At 24.4% G+C, this 20,949-nt stretch overlaps 1 protein-coding gene across 1 annotated transcript in view; it reads right to left on the reverse strand.

Annotated features, from left to right (window-relative positions):
• LOC122498459 (neuroendocrine convertase 2) overlaps nucleotides 1–20,949 on the reverse strand; it is a 38,233-nt gene that overhangs the window by 2,180 nt on the left and 15,104 nt on the right. The window contains exons 2-11 of the mRNA XM_043606191.1: nucleotides 13,075–13,179; nucleotides 12,451–12,718; nucleotides 10,561–10,598; nucleotides 9,530–9,606; nucleotides 3,476–3,740; nucleotides 2,550–2,762; nucleotides 2,245–2,345; nucleotides 1,641–1,874; nucleotides 1,188–1,352; nucleotides 560–677 (exon numbers count right to left, since the gene is read on the reverse strand). Coding sequence (XP_043462126.1) covers nucleotides 560–677; nucleotides 1,188–1,352; nucleotides 1,641–1,874; nucleotides 2,245–2,345; nucleotides 2,550–2,762; nucleotides 3,476–3,740; nucleotides 9,530–9,606; nucleotides 10,561–10,598; nucleotides 12,451–12,718; nucleotides 13,075–13,179 — 1,584 coding nt within the window. The remainder of the gene's footprint in view (nucleotides 1–559; nucleotides 678–1,187; nucleotides 1,353–1,640; nucleotides 1,875–2,244; nucleotides 2,346–2,549; nucleotides 2,763–3,475; nucleotides 3,741–9,529; nucleotides 9,607–10,560; nucleotides 10,599–12,450; nucleotides 12,719–13,074; nucleotides 13,180–20,949) is intronic.

The raw sequence follows: 20,949 nt of genomic DNA on the forward strand, positions 1-20,949 counted from the left end.
TAATTGAATTTTAAAATATTTTTTTTTGTAAAAGTTTAATTGAATTTTTTAAATATTATTTGAAGTTTTTATTTTCTAATATATATTTAATTTGAAGAATTTACGAATAATTTAAATGTCGTAAAATTGAATATTGTAAACAAATGAATTTAAAAATTCACAAAGAACTTTGAATTGAAATGATGAAATTAATTTTGAATTTAATTTTGAAGAAGTACAATACTCTTATAATATAAAAAAAATATTTAAATAATTAAATTTTATTAAATAAAATTCCGTTCTTTCTCCCTGAGAAGAAGCGTAATTTTTTATTTTGTCTATAAGGGAATTTTCGTCGTAGAAAAGTAAGCGGCTCGCTCACGGTAGAAAGTGGGGGCAATGAGAGCGAGTGAGAAATTCTGGAAGTTCTCTCTCGCACTCATTGCCCCCACTTTCAACAATTGCGCGCTCCAGGATGCGCAACTGCGCAGTAAGCCGCTTTTTCCTATTTCTGCGTAAATAAAATCTCTGTATGAATTTAATTTTTTTAAATATAAATTAAAATTTGTTAATTTCTTACCTCAAGCTGCCAGTTTCCTTGGGGATATTCTCCCCAGGTGTGAGTCGTCATAAACGGCCATTTCGTAAATCCGTCCCTGTGATCGTCATCGTTAACTCTCCTGCTCAAAATCATTGATCTGAAACGATTTTTATAATTAATTATTTTGTTTATACAATACGATTTGAAATTTATTACTCGATATTATAATTCTTTTTTGGCAAATCATATTATTACCACTTGCGAGAAAGTCAATGGCGCCTTTTAGCAATTTAAATCTAAAGCGGGCTTTTTCAAAAAATTTTCAAACTATATTATATTTAGTCATTTAATTACATTTATTTATAAATAAAGCAATAAATAAAACAATTTATTATAAAAAAATTGTAAATAAATAAATTTATCAGTTAATAAAAACTAAAAATATTATTTTACAAATCCGCTAAATTTAAAAAATTAACTCAATAAAAATTATGTATATAAGATTTAATTATTTATTAAAAAAATAATTTATTATTTCGTGAATAATTCCGGAAAAATTCTCATACTTATTAAATTAAAAACTTGTATATATATAGCTATTTCTTTTTTACGAAGAGGAATAGAAAGTGGAAATGGAAATTGTTTAAATAATTTATTTTCTTATAACCTTGTTCCCATTGGAGATGTCAAAAATAATTCCACGTCTCCTCGTCGACTTGAATTTACGGAAATAACTGCCTGTACGTGTTCCAAATAATTTACAGCAAAATCTGTACCCGCACAAGCGTCCGTCTTGATTTTTAAATAAATTGAACCCTTACTTGGAATTTTCCTGAAAAAAATGAATTTTTTATTTTTATTAAATTACATAATTATTGAATTTAACAAAAAAAAAGTGTATTTAATAAAAATATTGAAATCAAAAAAAGTATTTTATTTTGCAAAAAAAGAATTTTTTATTTTTATTACATTACACAACAAAGAAATTTCAGAACACAAAAAAGTAAAATGTACAAAAATATTTAATGTAATATTAATTTTTGAAATATTATTTATTTAAAAAATTGAAAATAGTTAATAAGTAAGGAATAATTTTTTTATTTTTATTTTCGCCACTCACATAGGCGTGTTAACAACACCAGCCTCACAGTGATAACGTGGAGGAACGGTTTTCCATTTTTTTGAAAGTGCAACCATTGCACCAGCGTCTAAAACACCATAGCCAAAAAGATGATTGAATTCCAATCCAACGCCATTCATCGTCCAATCGAATCTTCCATTAGCATCGAAGAGGGAATTTCTCTTTGAAGTTAATACTGTCAGATGTTGAATGTCTCTCCAAGTCAATTGTGGACTATTAATAAAGGTAAATTAATTATTGATTATTACTAATTGGTCGGTTTTTCAAAAAAGGCATATCACTTTTTTCCTTGTTAACCGATTAAAATATTCTTTTTAAAAAAATACTTATAATAAGAAGCACTTTAAAGAAAAAGATTTAAAAGAAATTTTTTTTGCCCGAAAAAAATTTTTAAAAATTTTTTGAATTTAAATTTTGAAGAAACTACATTTTTGTTATGAAATTTTTGTTGTTGTAATTATTGTCTATAAAGTGAAGAATACTTCCTGTAAATTTAATTATGGGACAACAATAACATTTTCTAAATCTTTGTGATTAGTAATATAGGAGTAATTATTATTATTTTAACAATAAAGAAACTTACTTTGCTTCAAGAGCAAGCGCAAAAACTCCCGCAGCTTCCGGTGCTGCTGCAGATGTGCCACTGTGAGTTGTTGTACATTTTCCATAAAGATCAGTTGTCGCCTAAAATAATTATACATAAAAAATTTTTATTTTAGTTATAATTTATTTAAGCTACAAAAAAAATTTTTGTAATTTTATTTAAGAATTTTTTTAAAATTAATTTTAGTTTTCAAAATAGAAAATAATTTTTTCCCCTTTTTTTAATTAAAAAAAGGGAAAATTTATCTTTTAAATGTTAAATTGTCGTTTAAAAATAATATTCACCACTCCAGTGTTGGGGTCTTTAGCTCCATTACTGAACGTTGAGGCTAATGTACTCGAACAACTTTCATCGTAATGGGCATTTTGACCATCGTTGATTGCACTATTTATGCTAATGGTCCACATGCTGGCAGCGTAACCATCACAGTTGCAATCATCCTCCTCGCCACCGTCGCCCGAAGCCCACACATAAATATTTCCAAGACCATTTCTCCCCTGTAATATATACATGAGAAAAATTGAGAAAAACGGAGAAAAATGTTTTCTTTTCATTCCAAACACGGACCCCCCACTTGTGTTTCTCAATTTTCTTCTCCATTTTTTTATCGCCATTAATATCATAAATTACTCAATTTCTATGACTGACAAATTACGTGGAAAAATGTCGAAAAATTCATACTTTCCCATTTGGACTGTGAGAAGGGAGTTTTTTTTTACCGTTTTTAAAATTTCTAACTAGCTTGAATTTTTTTTTTGCAAAATTTTTTTATATTTTTAAACAATATAAACTATAGAGATTAAATTAAAATAAGTTCCTTTCATTTTAATGTCAACTGACCCTAAAATAAAAAGAAGAATAGGTACTAATTGATAAATAGCCGATAAAGAGAAGAAAAATATTTGGTATGTGGCGTAGCTGCGTGGTAAAACGCTTTACTGCGAATATTGAGGACCTGTGTTCGCGCCCAGGTAGACTCGCATTTTTTTCAAACACACTTTCCATATGAAAATTGTTTAGAAGAACATTGAAACACAAGTGTAGTGAATACATGAAAAGTAGTTAATAAACAAGAAATATAAAATTGAAAAACAAAAATAAAAAAACAATAAATTGAGTAAAAAATAAAAAAATTTTTTTTAATTTTAAAAATTGAGTTATAAATAAAATTAGAGGAAAATAGGGAAATGGAATAAAAATAAAATATTACCTCATTCACTCCGCGTACGATTGCTCTCATGGTGGCATTTCTGGGACCGTCAACTGTCTTTCCATCGTCAGTTGGGCCCCATGATGCACTGTAAATATCGATTAAATTTGGTTCATGTCCCATACTGTTGGCCTCAATTAAATCCGTCATATATGGCTGATCCAACATTCTAATGCCAGCGATTTTTGAATCGTACGCCACACCAACACCGCAAACTCCATTATCTCTTGCGGCTGCCACTTCACCAGCACATCTCGTTCCATGACTGGAAAATTCATTTTAAATCATTCATTAACTCAATGGCCGCAAACAATTATTTATTAATTAAAATTATCTCGAAAATTGTGGTTAGTTTGATTGAAAATTCTTTTTTAATTAGAATTAGTGTCATTTTTCCGAATTGGAGAAGGAAGAAAAAGTTTCAAACACTAGGGAGTAAAATAATTATTTCACTCCCTAGGTTAAAATTTTTCCCGAGGAGAAAAAGAAAGTGATTTTCACCCTAGGAGAGAAATGAATAATTTTATTCCCTGAGGTTCGAGATTTAAGAGGGTTGGAGAAGGAAGAAAAAGACTTTCCAACCCAAGGGAGTAAAGTAATTATTTTACTCCCTAGGATTGGGATAACAGTTCTTTACAATTCTAAGGAGTAATATTCTTTTCCTCCAGAACTAAAAAGACCTATTTTTACACTAGAGTGGATAAAAAATTTTATTCCACAACGAAAAAGAATTACTTTACTCACTAGTGATGAAAAAAACAGTGACAAAAAAATTAATTTTTCCCTCTTGGGGTAAAAACAGTCATTTTACACCCTAGGATAGAAAGAATTTCATTTTTATTGCCTGAAAACGAATAAAAATGACTTTATCCACTAACGATGGAGAAAACAGTGACAAAAAAATTAATTTTTCCCTCTTGGGGTAAAAACAGTCATTTTATTCCCTAGGATAGAAAGAATACATTTTTATTGCCCGAAAGCGAAAAAGTATTACTTAACCCACTAGTGATAAAAAAAGAAATTAGAAAATTTACATAAAACAATAGAAATAAAATCAAAAATAAATTAATGAACAATTTAACAAAAATACAAAAAAAAAGAAATTAAAAAAGTAAAAAAATAAAATTAACAAACTAAGTTCATAAAATAATTACTACTCACATTGGATCTTCACATTATTTATTTTGACATTTAAAAAAGAAAATTACTGTTTCAAATCAATTGAAAGTTAATTTTACAAAAAAAAATAGTGATGAAAATTTTTTCACATCCTCTTTTATTTCTATAAATCTTTGGAATTACCAATTGTCGAGAAAACAAGGTTTGATTAGCGCAATGATTTAAAACTCGTTGGTGACAGAAATTTCCCACGGGAAACTGCTCTGTACAAATATCGATAAAGTGAAAAAGTACATATATACACAGAAATAGAGAGAAAGTTGAAATAAAAAAAAGAAATTTATTTTAATAGAAAAACAGTAATTTTTCTTGATTATTACTAAAATTTGACGTAAAAATTACCACTAGGGAGAAATTCAATGGTGCCCTCTTTCATTTAAATCTAACGAAGCGCTTTTTCATATCCTAAAATTCATTTTTCGTCTTAAGTAAAATAATTTTTTTTAATAATAACAATATTAACAATAATAATTATTATTAATGCTTGACAATTTAATAATAATATTTATTAATATACACACTAAAAAAAAAGTTTTACTTTCAGCCTGTTTTCGAGGCTGAATTTAAGGTGTAAACGGAGTCAGCCCCATTAAACAAGGACAGACTTATGTGAAATACATGGGCTGAATTTAAGGTGTAAACGGAGTCAGACTTTTTTTTTCCTGTGTAGTGATAATAATACCTATTAATAACTTTTGTATAAGTATGAATTTATCACTCGATCAAAAAATATATATATATAATAATTTTTATTGTTAAGCATTAATATCATTAATTACTTTAATTAATTTATTTTGATAAAAAAGAAGTAATTTTTCTTGAATATTATCAAAATCTGTCGTAAAAATTACCACTAGCGAGAAAGTCAATGGCGCCTTCTGGCAATTAAATCTAGCGCGGGCTTTTTCAAAATTAAAAATTAGTTTTTTCGTTTTTAGTAAACTAATTTCATTCTTCTAATATGATAACAAGAGTAATAGTTATTATTTTTAATAATTATTAGTTTACTAGTAGAATATTTGAGTAATTATAATTTAATTATTATTATTTTTATTATTATTATATTATTTATTTTGTGATCTTTTAAGGATAAAAAAACTCCTTTCTTTTGAAGAATAAAATACTATTTTACTCCCTAGGAAAATAATGTATTTTTTTCACTAGAAAAAAAATGATCGAACTTACTCCCTAGGGGGAAAAATTTTACTTTGTCCACTAGGAAAAGAAGTAGTTATTTTATTTTCCCCCTTCTGATGGGTGAATAATTCCTTTTAACCTCTTGGAACAATTACAAACCATTTTAGTCCCTAGAGCTATAAAAAGTACACTTTTCTCACTAGGACACAAAAAAAAACCATTTTAGTCCCTAGAGCTAAAAAGTACACTTTTCTCACTAGGACACAAAAAGAACCATTTTAGTCCCTAGAGCTAAAAAGTACACTTTTCTCACTAGGACACAAAAGAACTATTTTAGTCCCTAGAGCTAAAAAGTACACTTTTCTCACTAGGACACAAAAAGAACCATTTTAGTCCCTAGAGCTTAAAAGTACACTTTTCTCACTAGGACACAAAAAGAACCATTTTAGTCCCTAGAGCTAAAAAGTACACTTTTCTCACTAGGACACAAAAAGAATCCTTGGGGGTTAATAATGAATGTTTTTTTCCCTTTGAATCGAAAAAGAAATAATAAACATATAATTAGATAATAAATTAAATAATAAAAAAATCAATTTAAAAACAAATATATTAAAAAATTAATTGAAAATAAATATATATAATAAAAATAAATAAAATTTGTGTAAAAAAAATGTTTAAAATAATATACGAAATTTTCAGTAATTCCTGTACACGGAGAAAAAATGTAGGTTATACCAACCTGAGACCCAGGTTAAAACTACTTGACCGACACAGGCGTTAACATAACCTGTGATACCCAAGTTAGCACAATTTGACAGCAGACAGTTTTGACTTGGCTGCCTCAAGTAGTGTCAATGGCTGGATCGATATTAGTAGTAAATTGACTGAGGAAAACTATAGACGCAACTGGAGAGCCAAGTCGAAACGGCCTGGCTCTCCAGTTATAACTACTTGACTTCTTAAAATTAGCATGACAACTCAAAAGAAAGCAGATACAACTTTTTTTTCTCTCCGTGTAATCTAAAAACATAATTAAGTCTAATAAATTACAAAAATTTTAATCAAATTTCTTGTATTTTAACTTAAATTAAATGAAAATTTCTCATTTGAATTGAAAAAAAAACTTTTCTCTTTGAAGATTTTTTTTTTTAAATGAGAGCAAAAAAAAAAAATGTCCTTTGATCTAGTTAAGAAATGAGAGTAATTTGAAATAGTATATTCTTTCCTACCAGGTGTACCAAACGTAGAAGAAATAAAAAGATGATGATGACCGCGTCGAGTTTTATTTCTATTTATTTTTCTTTTCTTGTTTTTTTTTTCTCTTGTGGGAAGGGGGCGAGTAAAGAAAAGAAGTTTTTTTTCTTATATCTCCTCGAAGACGCAATAACTTTGTGCACTATATATATATATGTATTTAATAACAGCAAGGCATCAGAGGAAACGAGAATCTCCCCTCAGCAATTTCTACGCGGTAATAAGCGTTAATGACTTTCTGAATAATTTCAACTTTGACGACAACTAATAAAATCGTATTAAAAATTAATACGTAATCCTTTTTATCGCCTTTGGATAAACATTGTTTTTTGTTGGAAAGAAAGTGAAGAATCTTTTTTTTTATATTTTTTAGCTTTCGGGTAAATTTTCCATTTTATGTTTTTAAAAAAGTAAAAAATTGTTTCATTTGTAGAAAAAAATGTTTAAGTATTGAAAAAATTAAATTTTGATTTTTATTAAAAAAAATAATAATAAATAAACAATAATGAAAATAGTAATAAAAAATAAATAATAATAGTAATAATAATATTATTATTATTTATAATTAGATATAAATAACATAATTATTAGACAAGAAATAACTTATAATATAGTTAATCATAACTGTTACACGGAGAGAGAATATATATTAAATTTTGTAAAAATATTTTCAAATTGGGGAAAAAGTGCAACAAAGCGAAATTTTGATATAGAAAATACTAAACTTTAAAAAAAGTTTTGTGAAATTTATTAAAGTTATATTAGAATTTAATTAATATTCTTGATATTTGATATAATTATACTAAATTTCACATAAGTTTTTTTAAAGTTTAGTATTTTTTATATCAAAATTTCGCTTTGTCGCACTTTTTCCCCAATTTGAAAATATTTTTACAAAATTTAATATGTATTCTCTCTCCGTGTATAAATTTCTAATTAATGATGAATTAATTATAGGTAGTAATTTCTTAATAAATAGATTAAAATTGATTTATTAGAAATTATAAATTTTAATTAATGTATTTTTTAATTTTAACTATGATACACGGGAAAAAATTTCACCTGAAACGACTACAAATTTAACTGTATTAGCGAAATTTTTAGCTGTTTCAGTTAAATAAGTTTCTTGGAGAATTTTATTGCTTTTCCAAGTGAAACTTTTTCTCATAAAATTATTGTTCAGTAAGAATTTTTGGAACGTTCCACCTAAAATTCAAAAAATTTATTCTTCGACAAAATGTTGTTTTTCCTATATAGTGTTTTATATAAAAAAAAGACTATATCAAAAGATTTACCAAAAAAAATTCTTTTGTTATTATTATAAACAATTAAAGAAGACACTTTTTTAAAAATTTAATTTTAAAAAAATTGTTAACCCATTTTAATGATCCAAGAGGCATTCTTTTTAATTTAAGTAACAGTTTTGAATAAAATTTTTTTTAGTTTAATAAATAAGCGAACTATTTATTTATAACAAATTAGCAAACAACCATGTTCGCAATCGAATTAAAAATACTTAAATTAAATTAAAGATAACCTATTAAAATAATTTTTAAGTGTTTCTTATGTATGAAAAAAAGTATAACAATTTATTAAATTGTTTAAACAATTAATTGTTATTTTTTCATAAACTATACTCAGGGCTAGAAATCTCTAGTTTTTTTCTCAATTGTGCAATTTTTCATGAGTAAAACATCTACTAATGATAGAAAATTAAAAATTAATTAATTATACATTGTTTAAACAATTAATTATTGGTATTTTTTCATAAACTTTAGTTAGGGTCTCTACTAAACGTGACACAATATATTTTTCACATCTGAAATTGCATGAAATTGTGTGACAGGGGGGAGAGAGGTGGGGGGGTTTAGAATCTCAAAAAATTGTGTGACATCATTTGTGAACGCTCCTTATTGTTGATGATAAAAAATAAAAAATAATATTTTTGTCGCAAGAAAGCAAAAATAAAATTAGTAAAAAGTCAGGGAAAAAGTCAGGGAATTTTTTTCTCAATCCTTGTTAGACACCCTGAATTGAGAAAAAACTAGAAATTTCTAGCCCTATTAAGTAAAGTTTATGAAAAAATACCAACAATTAATTGTTTAAACAATGTATAATTAATTTAATTTAATTTTTTATCTTTAGTATAGATGTTTTACTCATGAAAGATTGCACAATTGAGAAAAAACTAGAAATTTCTATCCCTAAGTACAGTTTATGAAAAAATAATAATTAATTATAAGTAATAATTATTAATATTATAATAATAATTATAGTTAATATATTATAAATTATTATTATAATAGATTATAATTAATTACAATATTAATATTAATTACTCGTAAGTAATTTATAATAATTATCATTAATAATTATCAATTATTAATTAATAGGAAATAAATTTATTTTTAATTCAATAATAAGTTAGTTATTAAATTAATTAAATAATAAATTAATTGTTATTAATAAATTAATTTACTTTACCTATTGAACCAATCGTCCGTGTACCTTGGATAAGGATAAGGGTCATTACTACTGAAGTCGTAGGAAGCCGGAGCATTCTGAAAATAAATAAATGTCAAGATTTTTTTTCTTTTGTTATTTTCAATATTTCTAAAATTATTTACTCTAAACTGAAAGCAAAAAATGATAATATATTTTCTGCTCTTTAATATCCATCTCAACCTTTTTTTTTTTTTGAGGAAAGATTTTATTTAAAGATTATATTAAAAAAAAGATTATAGAGGAAAAATATTAAATTAAATTATGATTTTTCCACTTTTTTATTTAAATTTATTTATTTTTAATATCTATACTTTATAGAAAATATAATAATTTCAGAGACGATGAAAATAAATTTAAAGAGAAGTTTCCTTTATCGCAAAATGGAAAAAAAATTATAATAAAGTTAGGTTGGTACTTGAAGCCAATTAATAGAAATTGAGAGAAGATATTAAATTTTTAATTACTTGAGAGAAAAAATATTTTTTTTTAATATAAAAATCTATTTTTGGAGACACTATTTCTATGAAATTGGCATTAGTTATTATTAGTTATTTTATTTATTTATAGATGAAACAAGCACTTTTCCTTATTATAATTATTATTATTATTATTATTACTAGCTGTCGTATCCATCTTCGACGGGTTTTAGTTTCTAACAATGCATTTAACAGTTGTCTACCAATCTAGAAAACCGGGAAATAGACGAGAATTTAATTTGACCGTGAAAAAAAAATAATTAGTTATTATTAACTATTTCAGTAGGAAAATATTACTATTTGAATCAGTGACTGACTTTTTATTATCAAATTAGTTATTTTTAACTAATTCAACACACACACACACATAATTTTCTTAATAGTATTTTCGGATTTGGAAAAAAATTTTCGGAGTGTAAAAAGAGGAATATAATAGAAATTTTGAATTCTATGCAATGTACAGACAAAAGTCTGATTTTATTAATAAGGATTATTATAGAAAGAAGGGAATAAAAATACGAAAAAAATACTCACGTAATTAAATTTCAAATCTGGATGCATGTAGTCAACACCTAAAAAAGATTTTCTATTTATAGCAAATTTTTAAATAACCAGGTATATTTAATTTATAATTTTTTATAAGTATATATATTTATCACATGTTTCTTCAAACAGGATAAGTATTAATTTTTTATCAATAAAATTAAAGTTACTTTAATCAAAAATATGTGAACAATACTAATAAGCCATTTGAAACTGATTTTATTACTATCCATAAAATTTATTATCTAATAAAATCTGGATGTCTTGATATTATTATCATCGTTGTTGTTATTATTATCGTTTTTATTATCATACTTTCAGAAAATATTTTTAGTGCATCATATTCAATATTTGCTTGGTATTTGTAAACAGTTTTCTTTAGTTTATGAGTTGAAAAAAAAATAATCATAACTAGAAAGTACAGAGAAAAAAATTTTAGAAAATTTTTTTTCTTTTTAATTAAAATTACATTTTGGTAATTAATTGATGTATTCAATTAATAATAAACAATTTTTATAATAATAATTAATTAAAATTTAATAATTTAATGATTATTTACCCCTATGGGAGTAAATTCGTTCATTTTTGTTCTAGTGAGGAAAACATATTTTTCCCTAGGGAGTAAAACAGTTTTTTATTTCTTAAAAGAAAGTAGTTATTTTATTCTAAAAAAAAATTATTATTTAATAATAATTCATTATTATTTAATGATTATTTACTCCTAGAGGGAGGGGGGGGGGGGTAAAATAACTTTTCTTTTCCTAATTGTCAAAGTAGATTTCTTCCCTCTAGGGAGTAAATTAGTTCATTTTTGTTTACTATTATTATTATTATTATAAAAAATTTTATATATATATATATATATATATATATAATATATTATTTATATTATTATTATTATTATTATTATAAAAAAGTAATACTTGAATTTAAAAATTTTCTTAGTAAATATTAGAATAATTATTTTTTATTTCGCCTTAAAATAAAATATTCGTCTCTAAAATCGTTAAAATTTCCTTAAAATATTTATGGGACAATCCGGTATAGTTTGTAATTTTATATAAGGTTCCATCATGAAACAATCAGAAAACAGAGCCAGAGACAATCGTGTTAAATGTAATCCTCTTAAAATCCAGTGAAATGGAGATATTGATTAAATCTGATCCGAGTTCATGTAGATGCATATATATCAAGAGGATAGAACTGTAGTTTAAATTCAACTGATATATGTGTAATTTATATATTTTTAATAATCTCTGGAAAATTTTTGCATTTTTAATGCAAATTAAAAGTTAGAAAAAGAAAATTAATTAGATTCAGTGGGAAAATGAAATTTGGTAATTTAATTAAAATACTGTACATTTTTTTTAATATTAGACATGAATAAATATTTTCTTCTTCATTTTGCAACCCACGTATATTTGAGTTTTTATTTCTTTTAATTTTAGTATTATTTTAAAACTAATTTTTCTTTTTATTTATTTTTTTTGTTTTCTTTCTTTTCAATAGTATTTTTCGTTTTCTTTTAAATATTATTTTTCGTTTTTAATTTTGTAAATTGAATTTTTTGAATAGTATATAGATTTTTGTTTGTGTCATATTTGGCACTTGCGGTCTGATGCTGAAGTTGAGAAACACTGTGTTCGGGGAGAAATTCGCGGAAACCGTTGTAGAGCGCTTGGTAGTGGGGGAAAGCGCGCTGATTGGTGCGCGCTTTCTCCGGCGTCAGAAACTTCTCTATCGTCATAAAATATCAAACGCTGATAATTCTAAATTTAAAAAAAATTCTTCTCTTTTACTACAATTTTAGTTTTTGGACATTAATGTATCTAAAAATGACAATATTGTTTCTTTTTTCAGGAAAGAAATTTTTTTTCTCACCATCGTCCATAATAGCAGTTGTAACATTTTTTCCAGTCACACCTTGCGCCCACGCAGACTCAACATTTAAGTCGAGTTTTGGTTTACCGCCATTTTGTCCCGTATTCTTCAAGTACCATTGATATTGAAAATATGGATCCGTTGGATCTCGACTGGCGGGATTCGAGAGATCGCTCATTTGATACAATGGCACTAATTTATCGACACTCAATGGTTTATAGCCTCGTTTAACTCTCTTGAATCCCTGTTGCTGAACAGCTGTGTGAATCTGGAAAATTAGAGATAGAAAAAAGGAGTTTAATTAGATGCAAATTAATTAATCAGATGCGAAAATTAAGTTAAAAAATAATTATTTTAAAAATACCGAATTATGAAAAAATAGAAAGAAAAAATATTATAAAAGTAAGAACAGTGTAAAATTCAATGAAACTATTATTAAACTAAATGGAAAAAAATTTTTCACATTAAAAGAAAGAGGAAAACGATTTGTCTCGAGGGAAATAAATATATGTTTAAAATCGAAGAACTTATTATTATTTTTTTTTTTTTCTTAAACAATGGGGAGAGTTACATTTAAAAAAAAGGTTGAGGCAAAAATGAAAAAAATAAAAATTATTTTCTTACCAAAGGATCCACTTTCAACTTTCTCATGTGTGGGACGGACCTTTTGCTTCTTGCGTGTGGTAGGGCCCTATGAACGAAATGATATTCCGTTTGACTTCCCAGAAGCTGAAAAAAAAATTTCCATTAAAATATATTGAAAGAATAAATTTTTACAATTTATTTACTTATTAAAAAAAAATATTTTTCATTTTTTCTTATTTATTATAATTTATAATTATAATTATTATAATTATATTATTTATTATTATTTATTAGTAAATAAAAGTAGCAAATTAACAATAATGAATATTTATTGTTATTATTAAAACAAGAAAATTAATTGTTAGTAAAAAAAGAAAAAAGGAATTTAAAATTTTTAGAAAGCCCGCGTTAGAATTAATTGACAGAGGGAGCCATTGACTTTCTCGCTAGTGGTAATTTTATATTAAACTTTAATAATAATCAGGAAAGTGATAATATTGATTATAAATAACACTAATAACAATAACAGCAATAACAATAATATCTTATTGTTTGTTACATTCGGTTAAATAATTAAATAAATATTAATAATACAATAATAAAAGTGAGGGAAAAAATTGGTTTTTATTAATCATTGTTTATTTATAGTAATTTTTCTTATAAAATAGTGATTATAGAATAAAATGACCATAATAATGTTATTAATAATCATAATAATAACAATTCTCACGTATTAATAATTTAAATGATAAAATTAAATGAAGATAATAATATGGCTGATTAGATTTTCCACACAAATTGCCAATTACTATTCACCGGAAAGTTATTCAAAAAAAAAATAAAAAATTTAATTACCATGTGTATGAACTTTTTTTTTAAAAATGGTAATTATATTATTTTACTTTAATTATACACGGTTTTCTAATAACGTATAACAAAAATTGATAATAATTACTATCTTTTCGTGAGACATCGTATAATTGGCGAAGAACTTTTCCATTAAAAAATAAAAAATAAAAATTATACTACGTACAATATTTTGTATGATAAAGTTGTTATACCTACGCTAATTGAATATAAACAAGAAAGAAGCATATAAAAGAGATCAGAATTTCCATTGGAAAAAAGAGAGAGACATAGAGAAAATAAAAAATAAATGCTGAAAAAAAAATTTTTTTTTTAATAATAATAGGTAAAGTATCGCAAATACAAAGTTTCTGCAAAAAAAAGAGAAAGAACGAATATCAATAGCAAAAATAATGAGTTCTACAGTAAGTTCAAGTAAAATAGCATTAAAATTTCCAGTCAAAAAAATCAGAGAAAAAATAAACGATAAAAACAAAAAAAATTAAAATTTCCACTGGAAAAAAAGAGAGAGGGGGGGGGGGGAATAAACAAAAAAAGCCAAAAAAGAACTTCAAAATTTCTACTAAAAAAAGTAGAAAAAGAGAATAATCGTTAAAAGCAAAAAAAAAGTTCAAAAATTTCCACTAAAAAAGAGAGAGGAAGAGAATGAACAAAAAAGAGTTCAAAATTTCCAATAAAATATGGAGAAAGAGAGAGGGGGCGATTCTGTATTCAAAATATGAGGACATCTTGTAAAAATTATTAATATAAAAAAAATGTAATGATGATGTAGAAAAGAGGTGAATACATATTAAAAATTATCAGAGCATGGATAGTATCGACTTTTTATTTACTTCACTCTTTAAAGTTATGTTTCATACTCGTATATAAGAGAGAGAGAGAGAGAGCGCCCGCGCGTTATAAAAACCTTTCAACGAATATTTTTCATATACGGGGCACGTAATTCGTCGTAGGCAATTTAAAAAAAAAAAAAAAAAAAAAAAAAATTAGGAAAAGATAGAAATTTAAAGAACGGGAAGAAAAAATAAGACATGCTTATATGAAAGGTCACATGGAACATTTTTCTTTCGCCTGTCCTTTGAATTTATAAAAAGGAACGAGTCAATACAGCAGAGAATTTATATCGAAATAATATAGTATCAGTTTCTCTCTCTCTCTGTCCCTCACTCTACTTCTTTTTCTCTCCTTTTCCCTTTTTTCGCAATATTTTATTAAATTTAAATGTACAAAAAAATGTAGGAGTACAATTTTTTTTTTTACAACTAGAGAGAAGTGCGTAGTCATTGCACAAATTTAGAGATGCAAATCTAGTTATCCCGATGCGATGCTTGAACAATTTCATTGATAATTTATTTTTATTTTTATTCTACAGTGTACCATAAAAAAAACTCGTCTCTTGAAGAAACAAACACATAAATTCAATTCCCATAAAAAAATGTATTATTTTTGCGCCTGTCTGTGTATAGAACTCGTTAAGAAAAGAATATAATCCAAATAAGAGACTCTTATATAAGGATGATAAATTTTATTTCAACATAACTTTATAATACTCTTCGTCCCCTCCCACTTTTTGTATTTATTCACAATTATAAAGAAATTAAATAAAAAAAATAGAATTTTTATTTTGTTACAAGTGGGGGTCAAAATTTCTCAGAAAACTCAATGTTGGTTGGGGGTCTTTTGATTTTTTTGAAAATGGCCATATCTTTAGTGTTAGGAAAGATGTGTTTGTGGGTCAAAGGGCTTTCAAAATTTTCCAAAATTATTAGAGTTACGGTGCTTTTAATTTTTAGGTTAAATTTTTTTTGAAATACGGTATTTTTGACAAATATTCATGAATCTTTTTCATATTTAAAGGATAAACAGAAGATTTACAACCGTTTAAAATAAAAATTGTAATTTAAACATTTTTTTTAAAATTTGGCCGGAAAAAATTCAAAAATTTTTTTGAAATTAGTTTTTCACTCATTTGACCATATGAGCTAGTTTAATAAAACAACAATTTTTGGATTTCTTATAATTTTCTGCGTTTTTTCATAAAAAAAATTGATGGAGGGTCTAAAACTTTCGAAGTTATTCAAATTTTAGTTTTAGTTTTTTCCGGGCAAATTTTTGAAAAATGTTTAAATTAAAATTTTTATTTTAAACGGTTGTAAATTTTCTGTTCATCCTGTAAATATGAAAAAGATTTATGAAAATTTGTCAAAAATATCTTATTTAAAAAAAATTTAACCTAAAAATTAAAAGCACCGTAACTCTAATAATTTTGAAAATTTTTGATAACCCTTTGACCCACAAACAGATCTTTCCTAACACTAAAGATATTATGCCCATTTTCAAAAAAATCAAAAGACCCCTAACCAACATTGATATTTCTGAGAAATTTTGACCCAAGTAAAAATTTATTTTTTTTAGATCTATATTTTAATAAATTTTTTTTCAATAGAACTTAAAAATTTTCATCACAAATGGTGCAGATTTATTTTTTACAAAATCTGTATTTCAATGGAATTTTTTTTCAATAGACTTTTTTTCAAAAGTGCTGGGTCTTTAAAAAAGACCGTCTTTTCTCCCTAGGGGATTAAAAATAAATTGTACAGGTTGAAAAAAAGTACAGAAAACTATTTTCGCTTTTAGAATTATATAATAATGGTTTAAATTAGGTTATATAATTATTTTAGGGTTAATAAATAGTCTAGGATTAAGAAAGATTATTTTACATCTTCGTTGTGGTTAAAAAAATTTATATTAGTAATTAATAAAAAAAAGTTTTTAATTTATGATATAATTAAATTTTAAAATATATGATTTTTAGTTACGTAAAAGATACTTTTTCTGAAAAGATTCATTTTCAATGAGATTTGCTGTTGCATTTAACGCATATAAATATAGGATCAATGAGCATAAAAAAGAGGCGTAAATTATAAATTGTATATATGCATTTGTAATTCTACTTTTAGTGAGAAAAATGACATTTATTATACATATATACAAAATGTATTTAGAAATTCTCTTAAATGCCACGTGACCTTATGTTGATTTTTGCTCTTTACGAAAGAAAAAAAAATTCTAAATTAAAACTTGTTTTTAAAATTACAATTAAGAAATTAAATAAAAAATGTATTATTGAAAGTGAAAATAGAAAACAAAATTCCAAAAGTAAATAAAAAAATTAAAATATAGTAGAATATATACCAAAATTCAAAAAGTGAATAAAAAATTAGAAATTAAATTTTTTTTGACCGTCTTTATTAAATAAGTAAATAAATAAAAATGGTAAAAAACCGAATGCAGAAAGTAAATAGAAAAATTGAATTTCTTTGCCCGTCTATATTGAATAAATAAATAAATAAAAAACGAAATTCAAAAAGTGAATTGAAAGGGTAAATAAAAAAATTCAAAATCAAAATACTAATACATAATACATACAAAATAAAATACATATAAATAAAAAATAAAAATAGTAAATAAAAGGAAGATACAAAAAAGTAAAAATATTTCCAAGGAAAGAAAAATGTTAATTTTTCTTGTTTACAAAGGAAATGAAGATAAATTGGTTTGAAGAATAAAATACATAGCATTTTCCCTTGAAAGAATGACGGAAAGTTTTGAAAAACGATTTTTATAACTGTTTATAGTTTTACGATTGACACACATACACACATTTATAGACACAGTCGTCATATACCGGAATTTACTCTATTTTCCAATGTGAAGTCATAAAATCTTCAAATCCATTTTAAATTGTCACTTTTATGCCATTAAATGTTCTAAAAGCCATAAACACGTTTCTCCAGTAAAAAAAAAAGTAGTTTCAATATAAAGAAATCATTTTTATTAAATATTAATTTACAATAAATATGCTCTGAAAAAAGTTTAATTGAATCAAGTGAATGCATTTACTTGAAATTTATTTTCTTGTGCAAATTTGCTGTAATTTTACAAAAATATTTCTTAAATTAAAAAGAAATATTAATTTTAATTTCTAATTTTTTCAATCAATTATTTTAAATGATTTTCCGAATGCTCTTCGAGAATTCAATTATTTAAATACAAAAATTCATTTTTTTATAATAATAAATGTAACTGTTTCCTTAAAATTATTTTGGTATAATATTTTCAGAAAATTATAATAAATTCTTAAAATTAATTTTTTTTAAATATTTTAAAACAATTTTTTATAGATAAGAGTTTTAGTATTATTGATTAGGTTTTTAATATATGAAATTAAAAATTTCCAAATAATCAAAATTTGGTAAAATCTTTTAAAAATAATTGAATTTTTGAAAAATGAAAAAAAAGAAATAATCCAATTTTTCCAAGAATTAGTTTTCTAAAAATATTGTTATGTAATTTTTAGAAAATAATTGAATTTCTTAGAAGAATTTTTGTATAATTTTTAAATAAAAAGTAATTCATTTTTTTAATAATTTTAATTGAACATTTTAAATATTATTGTTTTGTCGAAAATGTTAAAAGAAATTCTAATAAATGTTAATAATAGGTTTTGTATTTTTGAAAATATATATAATTGAAAATATTGAAAATAATAATTGAGGTCCTGGAACGGATAACTGCCTATGCAACGCATGGTCGAAAGGGACTATACCAGTCAGACATCAGTGAGAGGCCTAGAGGCGCTCACTATATATTGTCTGACTGGTATAGTCCCTTTCTACTGCTTTCTACCATGCGTTGCAGGCAGTTATCCGTTCCAGGCCCCCAATTGAATTTTAAAAAAGTAAAATAAAAAAATCTAAGAAATGCTTTTTGAAACAAATTTTAACATTATTTTTAGAAGCTAATTTCCATTAATTTTCAATTTCAAAATTTACCCTTGGATGATTTTTCATTAAAATTTTTGAGAATTTAATTAATTTCAAAATTTGCAAAATTAAAATTCTTCAAAAAGTTGATTTTCAAAAATTGTATTAAAATACTTAAAGAAAAATAAATTATTTTCAATTAAATTTTACAAAATTTAAATTAATTAAAATATTTTTAATTGTACATTTCGAAATTTAATTAGAAAAATTGTTTAAAAATAGAATTTTTTTATTATTTAAAATTATTTTTTGCAAACAATACAAAACATAATTTAATTTTTTCCATAATTATAATTATTATTAATGTAATATTTATTGATTTATTTTTATAAAGTAAATATTTATTGTTAACTAATTCTATTTAATTTATCTCTTAAAATTTTTCAAACAGTAAATAAGTTGAAAAAAGGAGCATTTTTTGAAAATAGTAGAAAAAGTCATAATATCCGAAACCTGGATTTCTTTTTCTCTGATATGTTAGTTTTTTAGCTTGTTGGTTAAGGTCTTTGGTTTGCGTCCGTCGAACCTGGGTTCAATTCCCAGTCCCTTCGAAATTAATTTCCAAAATATTTCTCATGAATAATATAATATAATATATAATAGTAATAAAAGAACTAAGGCATAATTGATAAGAATGAACGTCACCAAAGATTTTCAAATAAAAAAACTAACATTTTTCTTTAATTTAAGAAATATTTTTGAAAAATTACAGCAACCTTGCAGCAAATTGTTAGCAGTAATATTAAAGTAAATGTTTACTCGTATTAGAAAAATATATATTTTTTTTTACTTAAGTTTTTTATATATAAATAACTAGAAAAATATATAAAATCTATAAATCAAAAAAATATTATCTCTGACGTAGAAAATATTTTCTCGACTTAAGGTCATGTTATTCAGAGGTTACGTGGCCCATATACTTTACTATTAGAGAACACGTGACCACTGAATAACATAACAGTTTAAGAAAAAAAAATTGCTAACATGTTTCCTTGACGAAGTAAAATTTTCTTGATTTAATTAAATTCTTCTTTTTTCATTTTATACGTATAGAAATACGATTAAATTTTCTCGAACCATAAACAAAGTATGTGTGTGTATATAGATGCGTGCGACTTTTAATAAATTATGTCACATCTCACCCCTTACTCATTTATTTTTTCCTTTTCGTGCGTCATACCTGTATAGCCCCTCGTTTCTTCTTATAGAATAATATTATTCATGATTCAAGTTAAAAATAGGTCTTTTAAAAAAAAAATTTCTTTCGAATTTAAAACTTTTAGAAAATTACGCGAGAGAAAAAAGGGGGAATTTTTTACGATAACAATTGACCCGTTTTTAGTGTAATTATAATTTATACAGTAAATTTATAATCCCAGCTGTAACGATCGAAAGTGTATGTTGATTCATATCTTTTTGATAAACTTGATTTCTTCGGATTCTATTTTATTTTATATTTAAATTTAGTGTTCATATTTATTATTTATTTATTTTTATATTTATATTAGAGGTCATTCACAAACTGCGTCACGATTTTTCGGACTAATTTTGACCCCCCTCCCCCCCCCCCCCTTCGTCACATTTTTTACATATAAAAAAATTTATTTTTTAATTTTTTTAATTTATTTAAAAAAAATTTTTTTTTATATTATTTTTTTTTAATTTTTTTCTTTATATTTTTTATTTATTATATTCTTGACATATTCAAACATTTCATGTGGCAGATAATGCACATGGAATATTTGTTCAAATATTATATTATTATAATTGGCTACGTAACTATTAAAATACACTATGTGGGATAATTAATTTATGTAACAGTGTACTTAACTCTAAATATTATATAGATATATTTATATACGTATATATGCAAATAGGTTAAAACGTGTAGGATGTGTATTTATTTCCCTCATATTTGCGACCCATCTTCCAAATATTTGTTTGTTGTAATAACAAAATATATATAAATATATTCATGACGCGAATATCTAACCATACGAATTTTATAATCAATTTTATTATATTTTATACACAAAACAAAATATTTTAATTTTTATTTATTTTTTAGTTTTAGACACGAATATCTAGCCAGACGAATTTTATAATCATTTTTTTATTTTACGTATAAAATGTATAAAATTATAATTTAATTAAATGTATAAAATATGTAAAATTTATAAAATATTTTCCCTAAAAATAATGCCAAATAGAAATGAAGATT

This window comes from Leptopilina heterotoma, unplaced genomic scaffold (assembly GCF_015476425.1).
Source record: "Leptopilina heterotoma isolate Lh14 unplaced genomic scaffold, ASM1547642v1 Lhet_15, whole genome shotgun sequence".
In the NCBI taxonomy this organism is placed as follows: domain Eukaryota; kingdom Metazoa; phylum Arthropoda; class Insecta; order Hymenoptera; family Figitidae; genus Leptopilina; species Leptopilina heterotoma.